Consider the following 20612-nt stretch of genomic DNA (forward strand, 5'->3'; position numbering starts at 1 on the left):
AAATGAAAAATAACTATTTATATATTTTAAAATTAGTGAGCACAGTGACACTGTTAGATTTTTGCAAATCTCTTTTGCGTCTGGATTAATAGAATAATAATAATAGAATAGCTCCATTCTCTTATCTGCTCTGCATTCACTCTACTGTGATACATTGTTTTTGTTCAAGTATCGGGAGAAAATCTAGCCTCAAACAGATGTGTCGTTGGAAAAGGAGGCATTTTACTAATATTTTCAGAAAATTGTGGATACTCTACTCAACAAGCAGTTTAAGTTTAAGGGTTAGTTCCTGTGGGGAATCTAAAATCCTATCAATAAACTTTGTGTACTCTATTACATTAAATCTAATGATATAAGTGATATTTATCCCAAGAATATAAGGTTGGTTTAATATTTGAAAATCAATCAACATCATTAACCATATTAATAGATTAAAAAAGAAAAACCATATGGTTATCTCAATTGTTGCAAAAAGAGCATTTGACAAAATCCAACATTCATTCCTGACTTAAAAGGCATCTAGGAAAAATCTACACCTATCATCATAATTAACGGCTTAAGATTGATACTTTCCCCATAAGAAACAAGGCCAAGTTGCTTGCCTTCACCACTTCCATCAACACTGTACTGGAGGGTATAGCTATAGTACAATGGGGCAAGGAAAAGAAATAAACAGCATTCAAATTGGAAAGGAAGAAGTGTAACTGTTTTTATTAGCAGATGATCGTCTATGTAGAAAATCCTAAGGAATCTACAAAATAGTTAATACAGATAATAATTGAGTTGATCTAGTAAGGTTGCAAGATATTAGCTCAACACTGAAAATACAATGTATCTCTATATATTGGCAAAAAACAACTGGAGACTGAAATGTAAAAAACACGACATTTACAATAGCATCAAAAAATAATTAGGGATCTAACTAAAGATGTATAAGATCTGTACAAAGGAAACTATAAAACATTGCTGAGAGAAGACCTAATTAAATGGAGAGATATACCATGTTCATGTATCAGAAGAACCAATAGTGTTAAGATGTCAATCCTCCCCAAATTGATCTACAGATTCTATACAATCCCAATCAAAATCCCAGCAGACATTTTTGTAGAAAGTGACAAACTGATTCTAAAATCCATATGAAAATGTAAAGAAACCAGAGGGGCCAAAATGACTTTGATAAAGAAGAATAAAGTTGGAAGACTTATACAAGAAAAGATGTTCAATATCATCAATCATTGGGAAATGCAAATTAAAACCACACTGGCCTAGCAGAATGGATAAAATTTAAAAGACTGATTATCTTTATTGGCAAGGGTGTGAAGCAACTGGAACTCTCGTGCACAGCTGGTAGGAATGTAAAATGGTACAATCATTTTGAAAAAAAGTTTGGCAGTTTTTTAAAAAAAATTAATTATACACTTACACTTGACCCAGCCATTCTACTTCTAGGTATTACCCAAGAGAAATAAAAGCATATGTCCATACAAAGACTTACATACAGATGGTTTATGTCAGCTTTATTTCAAATGGCCAAAAGCCAGCAACAACCCAAATGTCCACCAACAGCTGAATGGATAAACAACTGTGGTAGATCCATACAATGGAATACTACTCAGCAATAAAAAGAATGAACTATTGATACATACAACATGGATGAATCTCAAAATAATTTTGTTGAATTTCAAAGCCAGACCATAAACAGTACATACTGTATGATTCCATTCATATACAACTCTAGAAAATGCAAGCTAATCTATAGAGACAGAAAGCAGATCAGCGGTGGCCTGGGGACAGGCGCAGGAGGGAGCGATTACAAAGGGCCACAAGGAAATTTTTGGTGGTGATGGATATGTTCATTATGTTGACTGTAGTGATATCATACATATGTCAAAACTTATCCAACTGTACACTTTGAACATTGCAGCTTATTGATATCAATTATATCTCAATAAAGCTGTTAAAAAACCCCATTTTAATCTATCTTGTACTTTAAATAGATCTTTTACATACATAATTTTGATCATTAAGAAGATACTAGTTCAATGAATCACACAGATCTTCCAAATGTTGACACACTTCAGTATATAATATCAAAAATATCACACTAATATTATCATCAATCTCCTCAGATTAAGTCTTTAATTACTGAAAAGCAAGCTCATGGTGACTGACACAAGTTTTCCAAAATGCTAATTATTGCTGGAAAGCCTAACCTTTATAATTGTCAACAAACACTGTCAGCTGTTTTCCATGAAGTGTCAGGCCCATTTAATTAATTTTTAATAAAATGTCTACCAAATACTCAAGTTTCAATAATCACAGTTTGGAAGATGGCGGAAGAGTAAGACGCGGAGATCACCTTCCTCCCCACGGATACACCAGAAATACAGCTACACGTGGAACAACTCCTACAGAACACCTACTGAACGCTGGCAGAAGACCCCAGACCTCCCAAAAGGCAAGAAACTCCCCACATACCTGGGTAGGGCAAAGCGGAGAGATCCCCACACAGAGGATCGGTGCCGAGCGGCACTCACCAGCCCGAGAGGCTTGTCTGCTCGCCCGCCGGGGCGCGCAGCGCTGGAAGCTGAGGCTCGGGCTTCGGTCAGAGCGCAGGGAGAGGACTGGGGCTGGCGGCGAGAACTCAGCCTGAAGGGGGCTAATGTGCCACAGCTAGCCGGGAGGGAGTCCGGGAAAACTCTGGAGCTGCCGAAGAGGCAAGAGACTTTTTCTTCCCTCTTGGTTTCCTGGTGCGCGAGGAGAGGGGATTAAGAGCGCTGCTTAAAGGGGCTCCACGGACGGGCGCGAGTCGCGACTGAAAGCGCAGAGCCCAGTGACAGGCGTGGGACGCTGGGGCTGCTGCTGCCGCCGCCAAGAAGCCTGTGTGCGAGCGCAGGTCACTGCCCACACCGCCCTTCCGGGAGCCTGTGCAGCCCGCCACTGCCGGGGTCCCGGGATCCAGGGGCGGCTTCCCTGGGAGAACGCACGGCGCGCCTCGGGCTGGTGCAACGTCACGCCGACCTCTGCCGCTGCAGGCTCGCCCCGCACTCCGTGCCCCTCCCTCCCGCCCGGCCTGAGTGAGCCAGAGTCCCTGAAGAGGCTGCTCCTTTAACCCTGTCCTGTCTGAGCGAAGAACAGACGCCCTCCGGCGACCTACACGCAGAGGCGGGGCCAAATCCAAAGCTGAGACCCAGGAGCTGTGAGAACAAAGAAGAGAAAGGGAAACCTCTCCCAGCAGCCTCAGAAGCAGCGGATTAAAGCTCCACAATCAACTTGATGTACCCTGCATCTGTGGAATACATGAATAGACAACACATCATCCCAAATTGAGGAGCCCGGAGTCAGTGCTGTGCCTCTGAGGTGGGAGAGCCAACTTCAGGACACTGGTCCACAAGAGACCTCCCAGCTCCACATAATATCAAACGGCGAAAATCTTCCAGAGATCTCCATCTCAACACCAGCACCCAGCTTCACTCAACGACCAGCAAGCTACAGTGCTGGACACCCTAAGCCAAACAACTAGCAAGACAGGAACACAACGCCACCCACTAGCAGAGAGGTGGCCTAAAATCATAAAAAGTCCGCAGACACCCCAAAACACACCACCAGACGTGGACCTGCCCACCAGAAAGACAAGATCCAGCCTCATCCACCAGAACACAGGCACTAGTCCCCTCCACCAGGAAGCCTACACAACCCACTAAACCAACCTTAGCCACTGGGGACAGACACCAAAAACAGCGGGAACTACGAACCTGCAGCCTGCAAAAAGGAGACCCCAAACACAGTAACATAAGCAAAATGAGAAGACAGAAAAACACACAGCAGGAGAAGGAGCAAGATAAAAACCCACCAGATCTAACAAATGAAGAGGTAATAGGCAGTCTACCTGAAAAAGAATTCAGAATAATGATGGTAAAGATGATCCAAGATTCTATTTCCCAGATCCAAAATCTTGGAAATAGAATAGACAAAATGCAAGAAACAGTTAACAAGGACCTAGAAGAACTAAAGATGAATCAAGCATCGATTAAAAACACAATACATGAAATAAAAAATACTCTAGATGGGATCAATAGCAGAATAACTGAGGCAGAAGAACGGATAAGTGAGGTGGAAGATAAAATAGTGGAAATAACTGCTGCAGAGCAAAATAAAGAAAAAAGAATGAAAAGAACAGAGGACAGTCTCAGAGACCTCTGGGACAACATTAAACACACCAACATTCGAATTATAGGGGTTCCAGAAGAAGAAGAGAAAAAGAAAGGGACTGAGAAAATATTTGAAGAGATTATAGTTGAAAACTTCCCTAATATGGGAAAGGAAATAATTAATCAAGTCCAGGAGGCACAGAGAGTCCCATACAGAATAAATCCAAGGAGAAATACGCCAAGACACATATTAATCAAACTGTCAAAAATTAAACACAAAGAAATCATATTAAAAGCAGCAAGGCAAAAACAACAAATAACACACAAGGGAATCCCCATCAGGATAACAGCTGATCTCTCAGCAGAAACTCTACAAGCCAGAAGGGAGTGGCAGGACATAATTAAAGTGATGAAGGAGAAAAACCTGCAACCAAGATTACTCTACCCAGCAAGGATCTCATTCAGATTTGATGGAGAAATTAAAACATTTACAGACAAGCAAAAGCTGAGAGAGTTCAGCACCACCAAACCAGCTTTACAACAAATGCTAAAGGAACTTCTCTAGGCAAGAAACACAACAGAAGTAAAAGCCCTACAATAACAAATCCAAAACAATTAAGAAAATGGGAATAGGAACATACATATCGATAATTACCTTAAATGTAAATGGACTAAATGCTCCCACCAAAAGATACAGATTGGCTGAATGGATACAAAAACAAGACCCATATATATGCTGTCTACAAGAGACCCACTTCAGACCTAGAGACACATACAGACTGAAAGTAAGGGGATGGAAAAAGATATTCCATGCAAATGGAAACCAAAAGAAAGCTGGAGTAGCAATTCTCATATCAGACAAAATAGACTTTAAAATAAAGACTACTAGAAGAGACAAAGAAGGACACTACATTATGATCAAGGGATCGATCCAAGAAGAAGATATAACAATTGTAAATATTTATGCACCAAACATAGGAGCACCTCAATACATAAGGCAAATACTAACAGCCATAAAAGGGGAAATCGACAGTAACACACTCATAGTAGGGGACTTTAACGCCCCACTTTCACCAATGGACAGATCATTCAAAATGAAAATAAATAAGGAAACACAAGCTTTAAATGATACATTAAACAAGATGGACTTAATTGATATTTATAGGACATTCCATCCAAAAACAACAGAATACACATTTTTCTCAAGTGCTCATGGAACATTCTCCAGGATAGATCATATCTTGGGTCACAAATCAAGCCTTGGTAAATTTAAGAAAATTGAAATTGTATCAAGTATCTTTTCCAACCACAATGCTATGAGACTAGATATCAATTACAGGAAAAGATCTGTAAAAAATACAAACACATGGAGGCTAAACAATACACTACTTAATAACGAAGTGATCACTGAAGAAATCAAAGAGGAAATTAAAAAACATCTAGAAACAAATGACAATGGAGACACGACGACCCAAAACCTATGGGATGCAGCAAAAGCAGTTCTAAGAGGGAAGTTTATAGCAATACAATCCCACCTTAAGAAACAGGAAACATCTCGAATAAACAACCTAACCTTGCACCTAAAGCAATTAGAGAAAGAAGAACAAAAACATCCCAAAGTTAGCAGAAGGAAAGAAATCATAAAAATCAGATCAGAAATAAATGAAAAAGAAATGAAGGAAACGATAGCAAAGATCAACCAAACTAAAAGCTGGTTCTTTGAGAAGATAAACAAAATTGATAAACCATTAGCCAGACTCATCAAGAAAAAAAGGGAGAAGACTCAAATCAATAGAATTAGAAATGAAAAAGGAGAAGTAACAACTGACACTGCAGAAATACAAAAGATCACGAGAGATTACTATAAGCAACTCTATGCCAATAAAATGGACAACCTGGAAGAAATGGACAAATTCTTAGAAATGCACAACCTGCCAAGACTGAATCAGGAAGAAATAGAAAATATGAACAGACCAATCACAAGCACTGAAATTAAAACTGTGATAAAAAATCTTCCAACAAACAAAAGCCCAGGACCAGATGGCTTCACAGGCGAATTCTATCAAGCATTTAGAGAAGAGCTAACACCTATCCTTCTCAAACTCTTCCAAAATATAGCAGAGGGAGGAACACTCCCAAACTCATTCTACGAGGCCACCATCACCTTGATACCAAAACCAGACAAGGATGTCACAAAGAAAGAAAACTACAGGCCAATATCACTGATGAACATAGATGCAAAAATCCTCAACAAAATACTAGCAAACAGAATCCAACAGCACATTAAAAGGATCATACACCATGATCAAGTGGGGTTTATTCCAGGAATGCAAGGATTCTTCAATATACGCAAATCAATCAACGTGATACACCATATTAACAAATTGAAGGAGAAAAACCATATGATCATCTCAATAGATGCAGAGAAAGCTTTCGACAAAATTCAACACCCATTTATGATAAAAACCCTGCAGAAAGTAGGCATAGAGGGAACTTTCCTCAACATAATAAAGGCCATATATGACAAACCCACAGCCAGCATCGTCCTCAATGGTGAAACACTGAAACCATTTCCACTAAGATCAGGAACAAGACAAGGTTGCCCACTCTCACCACTCTTATTCAACCTAGTTTTGGAAGTTTTAGCCACAGCAATCAGAGAAGAAAAGGAAATAAAAGGAATCCAAATCGGAAAAGAAGAAGTAAAGCTGTCACTGTTTGCAGATGACATGATACTATACATAGAGAATCCTAAAGATGCTACCAGAAAACTACTAGAGTTAATCAATGAATTTGGTAAAGTTGCAGGATACAAAATTAATGCACAGAAATCTCTGGCATTCCTATATACTAATGATGAAAAATCTGAAAGTGAAATCAAGGAAACACTCCCATTTACCACTGCAACAAAAAGAATAAAATATCTAGGAATAAACCTACCTAAGGAGACAAAAGACCTGTATGCAGAAAATTATAAGACACTGATGAAAGAAATTAAAGATGATACAAATAGATGGAGAGATGTACCATGTTCTTGGATTGGAAGAATCAACATTGTGAAAATGACTCTACTACCCAAAGCAATCTACAGATTCAATGCAATCCCTATCAAACTACCACTGGCATTTTTCACAGAACTAGAACAAAAAATTTCACAATTTGTATGGAAACACAAAAGACCCCGAATAGCCAAAGCAATCTTGAGAACGAAAAATGGAGCTGGAGCAATCAGGCTCCCTGACTTCAGACTATACTACAAAGCTACAGTAATCAAGACAGTATGGTACTGGCACAAAAACAGAAAGATAGATCAATGGAACAGGATAGAAAGCCCAGAGTTAAACCCACGGACATATGGTCACCTTATCTTTGATAAAGGAGGCAGGAATGTACAGTGGAGAAAGGACAGTCTCTTCAATAAGTGGTGCTGGGAAAACTGGATAGGGACATGTAAAAGTATGAGATTAGATCACTCCCTAACACCATACACAAAAATAAGCTCAAAATGGATTAAAGACCTAAATGTAAGGCCAGACACTATCAAACTCTTAGAGGAAAACATAGGCAGAACACTCTATGACATAAATCACAGCAAGATCCTTTTTGACCCACCTCCTAGAGAAATGGAAATAAAGACAAAAATAAACACATGGGACCTAATGAAACTTAAAAGCTTTTGCACAGCAAAGGAAACCATAAACAAGATGAAAAGACAACCCTCAGAATGGGAGAAAATATTTGCAAATGAAGCAACTGACAAAGGATTAATCTCCAAAATTTATAAGCAGCTCATGCAGCTCAATAACAAAAAAACAAACAACCCAATCCAAAAATGGGCAGAAGACCTAAATAGACATTTCTCCACAGAAGATATACAGAGTGCCAACAAACACATGAAAGGATGCTCAACATCTTTACTCATTAGAGAAATGCAAATCAAAACTACAATGAGATATCATCTCACACCAGTCAGAATGGCCATCATCAAAAAATCTAGAAACAATAAATGCTGGAGAGGGTGTGGAAAAAAGGGAACACTCTTGCACTGCTGGTGGGAATGTGAATGGGTACAGCCGCTATGGAGAACGGTATGGAGGTTCCTTAAAAAACTACAAATAGAACTACCATATGACCCAGCAATCCCACTACTGGGCATATACCCTGAGAAAACCATAATTCAAAAAGAGACATGTACCAAAATGTTCATAGCAGCCCTATTTACAATAGCCCGGAGATGGAAACAACCTAAGTGTCCATCATCGGATGAATGGATAAAGAAGATGTGGCACATATATACAATGGAATATTACTTACTCAGCCATAAAAAGAAATGAAATTGAGCTATTTGTAATGAGGTGGATAGACCTAGAGTCTGTCATACAGAGTGAAGTAAGTCAGAAAGAGAAAGACAAATACTGTATGCTAACACATATATATGGAATTTAAGAAAAAAAAATGTCATGAAGAACATAGGGGTAAGACAGGAATAAAGACACAGACCTACTAGAGAATGGACTTGAGGATATGGGGAGGGGGAAGGGTAAGCTGTGACAAAGTGAAAGAGCGGCATGGACATATATACACTACCAAACGTAAGGTAGATAGCTAGTGGGAAGCAGCCGCATAGCACAGGGAGATCAGCTCGGTGCTTTGTGACGGCCTGGAGGGGTGGGATAGGGAGGGTGGGAGGGAGATGCAAAAGGGAGGGGATATGGAAACATGTATATGTATAACTGATTAAATTTGTTATAAAGCAAAAAATTAAAAAAAAAATAATCACAGTTTGTCTGTCGGTTGTTCTTTCAAGTAAAAATGGTATTTTATGAAAAAAAGCAGCTAGTTCAGTTGCAACTCATTCACTAAAATGCTTTTCTAGAGAGAACCATCATACAACTATATGCAAAGTGCTTTATGCATACCTCCCATTTCATCACTCAGAATATTAAAAAAAGTATACTCAAGGGAGGAGACTTTCCACAAGTAATAAGTTTCACTGCTTCATCAAGGACATTCTTTTTTTTAAAATTTAAATTTAATTTTTATTTTATACTGGAGTATAGTTGATTTACAATATTGTGTTAGTTGCAAGTGTACAGCAAAGTGATTAGTTACACATATACATGTATCCATTCTTTTTCAGATTCTTTTACCCTATAGGTTATTACAGAATATTGAATATAATAGTTCCCCTGTGCTATAACATCAAGGACATTCCTAAACAAAATTTTAAATTGCAAATGCCCTGTGGGAAAGAATACAATGACTATTAGTACAGTTTGGTGCCACTGCCTTGATTTGTGCTAAAGCACCAGCAGTTTATCCACCACAGTGTTTGCAACATTGGTGTAAATGTCAACATGGTGAAAAAGACAAAAAGCATCATAGTTTTATTATGAAAGTAGTTTTGACCTCACAGACTTGCTTAAAAGGGCCTTAGGATCAAAGCTTCATAGACCACAGTTTGAGAAACACTGCCCTATATCAAGACATTTACAAACTGTAAATAACATAATAACTTTATAAATATTCCATTAAACAATGTAAACTTTAGCCACAGAGAAAAACCTTACTTTTGTGGGATCTTGTCATTCTATCAGATTTAGCAGATGCATCCTTAACTCGGTTATGATATTCTAAAAGAAATGTTCGTTCATGCTCAAAGAAATCATCTACATCCTATGGGATCAAAAGAAAATAAGAGTTTTTTTTCACTTATTTGCTTTAGTCTAACACATAAGTCACTTTGTTATTCTTATAATCATAAAAGATCATAAGTAAAACAGCATAGCTATCCTCTAGTAATCAGACATTATATTGATTTCATCAACAAGTTCAGCCTTTAAAAACATGTGATTCTATCTATCAAGTAAGAAATCTTCTACAGTTTTGCAGCTGAAGGCTTAGAGCTCCCCATTATGGTTGAGGCTCACGTGTTGCACTCAAATGTGTTCCTACTTGTGCTCCGCCTCTACAATCCTGTTCCCCAACAGATATACTTCTGCCAGTGGGAGTGATCATTTGCTTTTGAGAAAAAAGGGAAAAAAGCCTGACAGACAAGTGAAAATCTGTTTCTCTTGGTCTGTTATGCATTCTATGGGCCGTTCCTGAATGCTGTTCCTGAATCCCTTAGTCATTAGGGCCCTCTCTGACTGCTTTGGGGAACCTGGCCAAACTAGCTATCTGGGAGCAATTTTCATATTAAACACTGTTTTCAATCTTTTCTGGAACAAAACTAGAAATACTTAAAAAATAAAAACTATTAACAGTACTTTCCTCCCTTCTAAAACAGCAATTGTTTATTGAAAAAGCACCAGCTGAAATGATGTAATTTGAGACCGACATCAACTGTACACAGAAGCAAAAGCTAGTACTGATAAAATGTCATTTAAAATCTGCTAATTCATGTGTACCAGTTTTCTTAAATGTAAAAATGGAGATAAACTAACTTGCAGAGCTGTAGTGAAGATTAATGAAATGTAGGCTACCAAACACCACACTGTAAATGTTCAAAAAATGTCAGCTATTACTTCAACAAAATAATCAAAATCATAATCAATATAGTGGTTTATACTTAATGTTAAGAAAACAATTCAGGGACTTCCCTGGTGGTACAGCGGGTGAGACTTGGGGCCGGGGTTTGATCCCTGGTCAGGGATCTAGATCCCACATACATGCCTCAACTAAGAAGTCTGCATGCTGCAACTAAAGATCCCACATGCCACAGTGAAGATCCTGTGTGCTGCAACTAAGACCCAGCACAGCCTAAATAAATAAATAAGGAAAAAAAAAAAAAGAAAAAAGTTCAACATTAATGCAGAAGTATCAAAATGGAAGTAAGCTCTTTTTTCTGGCCACAACGTGCGGTTTTGGGATCCAGGGAAAGTCCTAACCACTGGACCGCCAGGGAATTCCCATGTTGAGTCTTTATTAGAAAGCAGCCACAGCACATGCACTGTCAACATATCAAATGATCTGTCTCTACAAAATTAAAGTATAAATCAAATAGTACTTTACACCCAAGTTTTACTATAGATGTATTTATAAAAACAGGCAATGATGATAAAGCATTATTTATCTCTTATTAGTATTTACTTAATAATGTAATATAAACATTTTTCTCTTACATTTTAATGGTTAGAGTTTTCAGAAAAATCCATTTTTGTACCATTTTCAGAAATCATTAAGAAAAATTTAGGTGTTACCTTGGTAAATAATTAACTTTGTAAGTATATTCACACATATTGTCTCATTCAATCTTTCTAACAATCCTGTGAGCTAGGTGGCATTACTAACCAAATTTTGAAAATGGGAAAACTGAGATTCAGAGAAAGAAAGTGACTTTTTCCAAGGATATGTAGCTACTATGAGACAAAACCAAAACCTCAACTGAGCTCTTCTAACTCCAAATCTGAACCCAGGTCTGCCCCTAACATTTGTAAGGCTAATTGGATAAGTGTACAAATGGAGGCAGACCCTCTGTGCCCCACCCTGTGACTCTGTAAGGCACCCAGAGGGACCTCATGTGCACGTGGCTGGACGTTCATTCCACCCTGAACACTGACCGCCCTGTGCCTTCCCTCTACTCCTTGACCACCTGTGGAGGACAGCCACCAGGAGCCCAGTCTACCCACTGGCAGATGAACTCAAGGAAGAAGCCCGTGCAGGACCTGAAGAAGGTTTGGGATTTGGGCAAGGAAATATGGGATTCTAGATACCTGGAGAATGGTCTGGTTTGGAGGAAAGGGGCATGGGCTCTGGGTGGGCAAATCCACTTGGACCTGCAGACCTATCACCCCTTAGAGAAGGGAGCTCTTGAGGAACCCAGGGCGAGGGGCCCAGTTTCCCAGGCCTAAGAAGTCTACTATCCAAACTTCTCTTTTACTCTAATATAATCGTCCGCACATCTGAAATCTCAACCTATCTCCCTCTTAGAAGAAGTAAATTCTCAAACCAACACCTCTGTTAATTAAAGTCTTACCTTTACTCCAGAAACAATTACTCCATCTGCTGATTTAACCATGTTTTTAAAGAAATCTTCAAGTTTCTCTTTTTTATTTTTTCCTCGCACACTCAACTGAAAGAAAGGGTAATTTAAGTTAGCATTTTTTTTAAGATTACAAAAGAGAAGTTAATGCCTCCTTTATTCTCTGATATCAAAATGGTAATCTCAAAAGGACCCCAGTTTTTAAACTTAATAAAGTGGCAATTTCATCATGTATATCAGTGATTTTCAAATTCGGGAACATTAAAGAGGAATCTGGCCTCACTCCCAAAGATTCAGGTTCAGCTGATCTACAATAAGGCCTAGCTTTCCCAAATTTTATAAGTATATTTGATAATTTTGTTGTAAGTAACTCTCTCATCATACTTTGTCAAACACTACTATATCATACAAAGTCAACTAAATATTAACTCAGGAAGGAGTTCCTTTGAACATGCAAAATTTACTGGAGTACAATATACCATCATATGATTCTGTAAAAGCTCTGAAAATACATTTTGCAAATTCTTCACTCCAAACCCATCCAAATATCATCTCCTCACCTGTTTTGGGGTCAGCAACTCAAGATACAAAGGACACAAAAGATGACTCTGCCTGGCAAGAATGGTATATCTAAAGGTAAAGTGAGAAGCAGCTAGCTCTTTGACTTTACTGCTTGCTGCATCAGGGACCCCATGAAGGAACATCCCATCTAATTTCCTTATCTACTGCATGGCTTCAATGCCCACCTTTACATAAGTGACTCATAAATCTCTCTCACTACCCCTAAGCTCTTTCCTGAACCTTAGATCCTATTTCCAATTGCCTACACCATATCCTTACACAGGGATTCTGCTAACCCCACATTAGAAAAATCTAATGTACTCATTATAGTCTAATCTCCAAGTTTTCCCTCTTCCTGATTCCCTATTCATGCACCACCACCACCCCCGCCCTATCCAACCAGTCTCAGATTCTCGTATGTTCCCTAAAGCCCCGTACCTTTCATTAAAAATCTTGAAGTAATCTACAATTTCTTTCTTTCTCTCACAGCTCAAATTCTACCAGCAAATTTCTGAAATTTGTCCCTTTCCACTCCCACTGTCCTGTAGAAGTCCTCATTATCTCTTGCCTAGACTACTACATTGGACTACTAGTTAACATCCCTCATCTCCTCCATCCAATCCATTCTGCTGCTTGTGATAACTTTCCAACATCACACTTTGGAAACTTAGTAAGTTTACAAAGTTTCATAATGTTCAGAGAATGAAGGCCAATCTCCTTAGCACGGTACTCAATACTTTGAAAAATCTGGTTCAACTTACCTTTCCACCTACCACTCTACCCCTAGAGAGCCTTATGTTCCAAACTGTTCTCAAAAGAAGCTCTGAGCTTTTAGGTTCCTCTGCATCTGAAATGATACCTCTTTCACCAAAAATTCTTTTTTCAAAAAAATTTTTGGCCATGCTGCACAGCTTGCGGGATCTTAGTTCCCTGACCAGGATCGAACCTGAGCCCCTGGCATTGGAGGCTCGGAGAGTCCTAATCACTGGACCACCAGGGAATTCCCCCACCAAAAATTCTATTCAGACTTTAACATTCAAATTAAAAGGTATCTCTTCATGTAACCCTTTCAAATTCCCAGTTAGAATTCACTGCTCTATCTTAGGCCTCCCAAAGCACTCTAGGTTTTTTTTCTTTTTTCTTTTTTTTTACTGATTAATTCACTCCTTTACCAAACCATAATGCATGTATACTGTAACCATGCACTGTTGCTGGGTGTTAGGAATGTTAAGATGATTAAGAGATGGTCCCTATTCTTAAAGTAACTTATGGTGCAGAGGAGGACAGAGAGAAGTAAACATATAATTACATACAGTGTGAGGAGGAGAGTGTTAAAGGTATCCATGGGGCATCAGGGGAGCCCCCAAAGAACTTAATACAGACTGAGGGGTTGAGAAAGAGAAGACTGGAGGTCGAATGACCAGTCAGGGACTGCTTCGAAAACCCAGGCAAATATTATGAAAGTCAGGACTAATCTTTAGGTCAGGACTAATCTTTAGGTCTAGTGATGGAAGGATGCAGATACATTCCTAATATAGTAAAATAAAACAGAGAACTTGGTGACTCCTGAGTAGGCAGTAGGAATCCTGAGTAATTTTCACAGTGTAAGGGACTGGGAGGTAGTGATACCTTTTTTGAGATATACAGAGAATACAAAAGGAGGCATGAACGTAAAGAAGAGTGCAGCTGAGGGTAAAATGCCAAGGGGACTCGGGGTGATACAGATTCCTTCCTCCCTCCCTCCCTCCCTTCCTTCCTTCCTTCCTTTCGCTGTACCACACAGCTTGCGGGATCTTAGTTCCCCAACCAGGGATCAAACCCGTGCCCCCTGCAGTGGAGGCGCAGGGTCCTAACCACTGGACCACCAGGGAGTTCCCATCGATTTCTAACTTAAGAGCATATTAGAGTAGATGGAGCCACAGGAGTAGATGATATGACTTAGAATTTACAGAATTAGAAGTCTAGAGGAACTTTTAGACTTCTAGAGAACTCAGTGAGGAAGCTTGGAAGAATCAGATTTAAATGAATGGATATATGGAGGATAAAGCCCATGAAAGAGACTGGGAAGTAGCTTTAGAGTTAAGACGAAAACACATCAAGAGAGATTCCCATAGATCCACAAGTACATGGGAGCCAGCATAGCTAGAAAGATATCTTAGTCAACATGGAAAAGCATGATGTATTTCACCACATTAATAGAATAAAGGAGAAAAACTGCATGACCACCTCAATAGATGTACTTTTTCATTATAGAACCACTCAAAAAACTAGGAATAGAAAAGAACTTCTTTAAGCTGACAAATGGCATCTATGAAAAAACCCACCATTAACATCATACCTGACAGTGAAACAGTGAGTACTTTCTCCCTAAGATCAGGGACAAAACAAGGATGTCTGCTCTTGTCACTTCCATTTAATACTATACTGGAGGTTCTAGTCAGGGCAGTTAGGCAAGCAAAGGAAAAAAAGGAATCGAGATTGGAAAGGAGAAAGTAAAAAAGAAAAAAGAAAAGAAGCTATTAAATGAGTGTGGCCACCAAGGTGGCTGAAGGCTGCGGGGATGCAGGAGGCTCAGGGATTTGATTTCTGACTGGTGTCCCCCCCACCACCCCCGTGAACAAGGCCACTATCTGATCAAGAAGAATTACTGAAATCAGCTTTAATGGAAAATGGGAGAGACCTGTCTAAAGTCATAACCTTGTTATAAGGAACAGAGCAGGAACTCTAGGTGAGAAGAGAAAGACAAAAGGACTATTGACAGCGTCAAAGTGTACGGAGAGGTCAAGGGTCTAGATGCAGCAGTGAGTCAAAGAACTACTATAAGGCGAACAGGGAAAAAGGGAGCTGTCAGGACAGAAGGCTATGTTTGGAGTCTATAATACTGGGGTTTAAGAACTCAGAGGTGGGACTTCCCTGGTGGCGCAGTGGTTAAGAATTCGCCTGCCAATGCAGGGGACACAGGTTCGAGCCCTGGTTCGGGAAGATCCCACATGCCGCAGAGCATATAAGCCCGAGTGCCACAACTACTGAGCCTGTGCTCTAGAGGCCGCGCGCCACAACTACTAAGCCCACGTGCCTAGAGCCCGTGCTCCACAACAAGAGAAGCCACTGCAATGAGAAGCCCATGCACTGCAACGAAGAGTAGCCCCAGCTCGCTGCAACTAGAGAAAGCTTGTGTGCAGCAAGGAAGACCCAATGCAGCCAAAAATAAACAAATAAATTTATTTAAAAAAAAAAAAAAGAACTCAGAGGTGAGACAAGGTGCTGGGTGTGGTCACTGATGTGGCAGGAAGAAATGAATGAAGATTAGGGTGTTGAATAGGTTAAATATTTAAGCTACTGCTAAGCAGACTAAAGCTGTAGGTACTGGAAACAGAAGGGGCAGAGCTACATAAGGAAAGCAATACTACAGGCAATCATTCCTTAAAGCAGTGACCATTTCTCATAGGACTAAATGCTGCAACAAGAGTTTCTAGGCCTTCCAGATGACCCACAGCTTTTTCAGACTTCAAGACACTTTCACTCTATTTCAACAGCTCATCAGTCCCATGACCCTCTGAAGCTCAGATAGTAGAATAGCACAGACAGATTTCTTTTCCAGCACCACTGAACAGAGTAAAGATCTGAGAAACAGCATTAGAGACAAGGTTGAGAAAAACCTTTTAATTTTGGGCCTATGATCTTCTACAACCTGTTAACATACTTGTTATTAATTAATTAAAAAATATTTGCAAAACACTTTCCAGTCCATCTTTCTAGACTTTCTCCAAAACAACCATTTGCTGATATTAAAAGGGTTACTAAAATGCATCATCATCATCATCTCTATTAAGCACATATTAATTTGTAAGGAAGAGGGACTTCCCTGGTGGTCTAGAGGTTAAGACTCCGCGCTCCCAATGCAGGGGGCCCAGGTTCCACCCCTGGTCAGGGAACTAGATCCCGCATGCATGCCACAACAAGAGAGTTTGCATGCTGCAACTAAGAGTCCACATGCCACAACTAAAAAGAGCCCACGTGCCACAACTAAGACCTGGTGCAATCATAAACAAACAAACAAAAACAACAACAAATATATTAAAAGAACATTTGTAAGGAAAAAAATAAATCTACTTTGGTGGGAAAAAAAATATGAAATCCTAGGATTTATGAAAGCTCTTTATAAAGCTGAACTAAACACTTAATAATCTTTCACTTATTATTTTAACAAATATTAATTTTACATCTTAACGGTCAGGCACAATTCTAAAATAGTGAGGATACAATGGTGAAAAATTCAAGTCTTACTCCCAGAGAGCTTACTTTTTAGTAGGGGGAGATAGATAATGGATATATAAACAAATTTTTAAAATACAGATATAGGGACTTCCCTGGTGGTGCAGTGGTTAAGACTCGCCTGCCGATGCAGGGGACATGGGTTTGAGCCCTGGTCTGGGAAGATCCCACATGCCACGGAGCAACTAAGCTCGTGCACCTCAACTACTGAGTCTGTGCTCTAGAGCCCGCAAGCCACAACTACTGAGCCTGCGCTCTAAAGTCTGTGAGCCACAACTACTGAAGCCCACACGCCTAGAGCCCGTGCTCCGCAACAAGAGAAGCCACTGCAATGAGAGGCCGACGCGCTGCAACGAAGAGTAGCTCCTATTCTCCACAACTAGAGAAAAGCATGCACACTGCAATGAAGACCGAACGCAGCCAAATAAATAAATAAATACATACATACATACATACATACATATAATTTCAGATAGTACTAAGGGCTGTGGCAATAGGATAGAGTACTTGGAGCCTGAGTACTAAGGTGGCCTTCTGCTGGTACCACCATGCCTCACTTTACACCTATGTTGCTCTACCAAATTATTGTTAACGTTTTAGCCCAGGCCATAATAAAGGCCAGCATAAACAAACTCATAAAGGTAAAAAAGTGATGACAGCATTCTATCATGTGTTTGTTAGCAACCCTATTCATGAATCATTTTTAGACTCTTATAATTCACAATATAGCCAGCATTCTTTACAATTTCTAGTTATTAAGTGACCACAGGCCAGTGCCACATACTACACTTATGCTTGTGAGAGTACCCATGCTAAAGTGCTACATTTTGAATTATACTTTCATACCCTTTTATAAGTTTTCTCTACTGCTAGACTTAGGACATTTTATTGTCACGGCTACTAAAACCAAACGAAGAGGGAAAATTTGTATACACAAAATTCTTTGATCTTGATGTTGACTTGTAAGCAAACAAACCACTATGTTTACATTTGTTTTCTACTAAAATTATGAGTTAATATTGTCAGTCAAATATAGATCCCAAGATCTGTATCACCCATCCACTGAAAAGAGTTCTTCCAGCACCACAAATGAAGAAACTTTCAAAGTTCAACCACCTCAAATCTCTTTTTGCATTATAACAGAGTTTTCAGGCAGGGAGGTAGGGAGGAAAAGTAGGAATAATCAGCACTGAAGAAGGCAGGTTAAACAGATCAAGAGTCAATGATTAACCCAAAAGTAGCATTGAATTCTTTACCTCAAGCAGTTCTCTGGAATTCTCCATAAGGCTTCAGAAGCCTCCAAACTCAAATTTAAGAACATTAATAAATTTAATAACCCTACTCCTTTTTTTAAAATAATTTAAAAAAATTTTTATTTCATTTATTTAGTTTTCTTTGTTGTTTTTTTTTTTTGCAGTACGTGGGCCTCTCACTGCTGTGGCCTCTCCCGTTGCGGAGCACAGGCTCCAGACACACAGGCTCAGCGGCCATGGCTCATGGGCCCAGCCACTCCACAGCATGTGGGATCTTCCCAGACCGGGGCACGAATCCACGTCCCCTGCATCAGCAGGTGGACTCTCAACCACTGCGCCACCAGGGAAGCCCCATTTATTTATTTTTGACTGTGTTGGGCCTTCGTTGCTGTGCACAGGCTTTCTCTAGTTGTAGTGAGTGGGGGCTACTCTTCGTTGTGGTGTGAAGGCTTCTCATGGCGGTGGCCTCTCTTGTGGAGCATGGGCTCTAGGTGCGCAGGCTTCAGTAGTTGTGGCACGCGGGCTCAGTAGTTGTGGCTCGCGGGCTCTAGAGCACAGGCTTAGTTGCTCCACAGCATGTGTGATCTTCCAAGACCAGGGCTCGAACCCATGTCCCCTGCACTGGCAGGAGGATTCTCAACCACTGAGCCACCAGGGAAGCCCTAATAACCCTATTTCTTTTTCTTTTCTCTTTTTAAAAAATATTTATTTATTTATTTTTGGCTCCGTGCGGGCTTTCTCTACTTTCTCTACTTGAAGCCACTTACAGTGGCTTCTCTTGTTGAGGAGCATGGACTCTAGGCGCATGGGCTTCAGTAGTTGTGGCACGTGGGCTTCAGTAGCTGTGGCACGCGGGCTTCAGGAGTTGTGGCTCGTGGGCTCTGGAGCTCAGGCTCAGTAGTTGCGGCTCACGGGCTTAGTTGCTCCGTGGCATGTGGGATCTTCCCGGACCAGGGCTCGAACCCATGTCCTCTGCGTTGGCAGGCAGATTCTTAATCACTGTGCAACCAGGGAAGCCCAATAACCCTATTTCTTAAGAAGTTCACAATTCAGGATGAAAATCAGTATCCCAGTAATAACATAATATACCATCATCTAAAAAATTAATCCACTCAAGTTCTACTGAAACAGTGCATTATCACTGAAAAGGAATCATTTTTTTTTTTTTGCATCAAGTAAGTTTTATGTACATATTACTTTTCTAGAGACTCGGGATTTACAGATGAGTAAAACCAGCAAATTGATATAACCAATTATTTATACCAACAAATAATATTTACACACCAGACTAAAGAAATCAGATTTATATAATGCAACAGCATAAAAACACTGTTCTGCAACTAATAACTTAAGATGACTGATCAAGATCTAAGCCCTTAACACATTAGTGAGAGTCGTGAATTTGCCCAGCATCTCAGCTCCACCTAGAGATGTGAGGGACTTAGGGATGGCATTCTGCTCCAGACGATCGCATCACATTTTGTGTTGAATCTAAAAGACTCTTTTAGGGGGCCTCCCTGGTGGCGCAGTGGTTGAGAGTCCGCCTGCCGATGCAGGGGACACGGGTTCGTGCCCCGGTCCGGGAAGATCCCACATGCCGTGGAGCGGCTGGGCCCGTGAGCCATGGCCGCTGAGCCTGCACATCTGGAGCCTGTGCTCCACAACAAAGAGGCCACAACAGTGAGAGGCCCGCGTACCGCAAAAACAAACAAACAAACAAAAAAACGATGGTAAAAGTCTCTTTTCTGGGCTTCCCTGGTGGCACAGTGGTTAAGAATCCACCTGCCAATGCAGGGGACATGGGTTCGAGCCCTGCTCCGGGAGGATCCCACATGCTACGGAGCAACTAAGCCCATGTGCCACAACTACTGAGTCCACATGCCACAACTACTGAGCCTGCGTGTCACAACTACTGGAGCCCGTGCTCTGCAACAAGAGAGGCCACTGCAATGAGAAGCCTGTGCACCACAATGAAGAGTAGCCCCTGCTCGCTGCAACTAGAGAAAGCCCACGCGCAGCAACAAAGACCCAACGCAGCCAAAAATAAATAAATAAATTTATATTTAAAAAAAAAAAAAAAAAAAAAAAGACTCTTTTCTGAGATGAGGAACCCAGCAGGGATTTTTCTCACTTGACTGGGAAGTGAGGTGTTAAAGTCAAATGCTCTTAATTCCAGCCCCGCCCCAGGCTCCGCCATGTTGGGTCTTGTGGGTCGTGTGGCCACTGCCCCGGCCTCTGGGGCCTTTCAGGGACTCAGCCCTTCAGCACCACTACCCCAAGCCTAGCTCTTACTGGGAGCCGCTCCAGCCTGCCAGAGACAATGCCGCTTAAACATCTCCCTTGCCAAAGGCAGGCGCCGCCACTGGGCACATTGTTACGGTCATTGGT

At 40.5% G+C, this 20612-nt stretch overlaps 1 protein-coding gene across 1 annotated transcript in view; it reads right to left on the minus strand.

Moving 5' to 3' along the window:
• The window catches only part of SNX6 (sorting nexin 6), a 63465-nt gene that overhangs the window by 27038 nt on the left and 15815 nt on the right, over positions 1-20612 (minus strand). The window contains 2 exon segments of the mRNA XM_082616737.1: positions 9722-9827; positions 12130-12225. Of these exon segments, the coding sequence (XP_082472863.1) occupies positions 9722-9827; positions 12130-12225 (202 nt within the window).

This window comes from Mesoplodon mirus, assembly GCF_964341445.2.
Source record: "Mesoplodon mirus genome assembly, chromosome: 4".
Lineage (NCBI taxonomy): Eukaryota > Metazoa > Chordata > Mammalia > Artiodactyla > Ziphiidae > Mesoplodon > Mesoplodon mirus.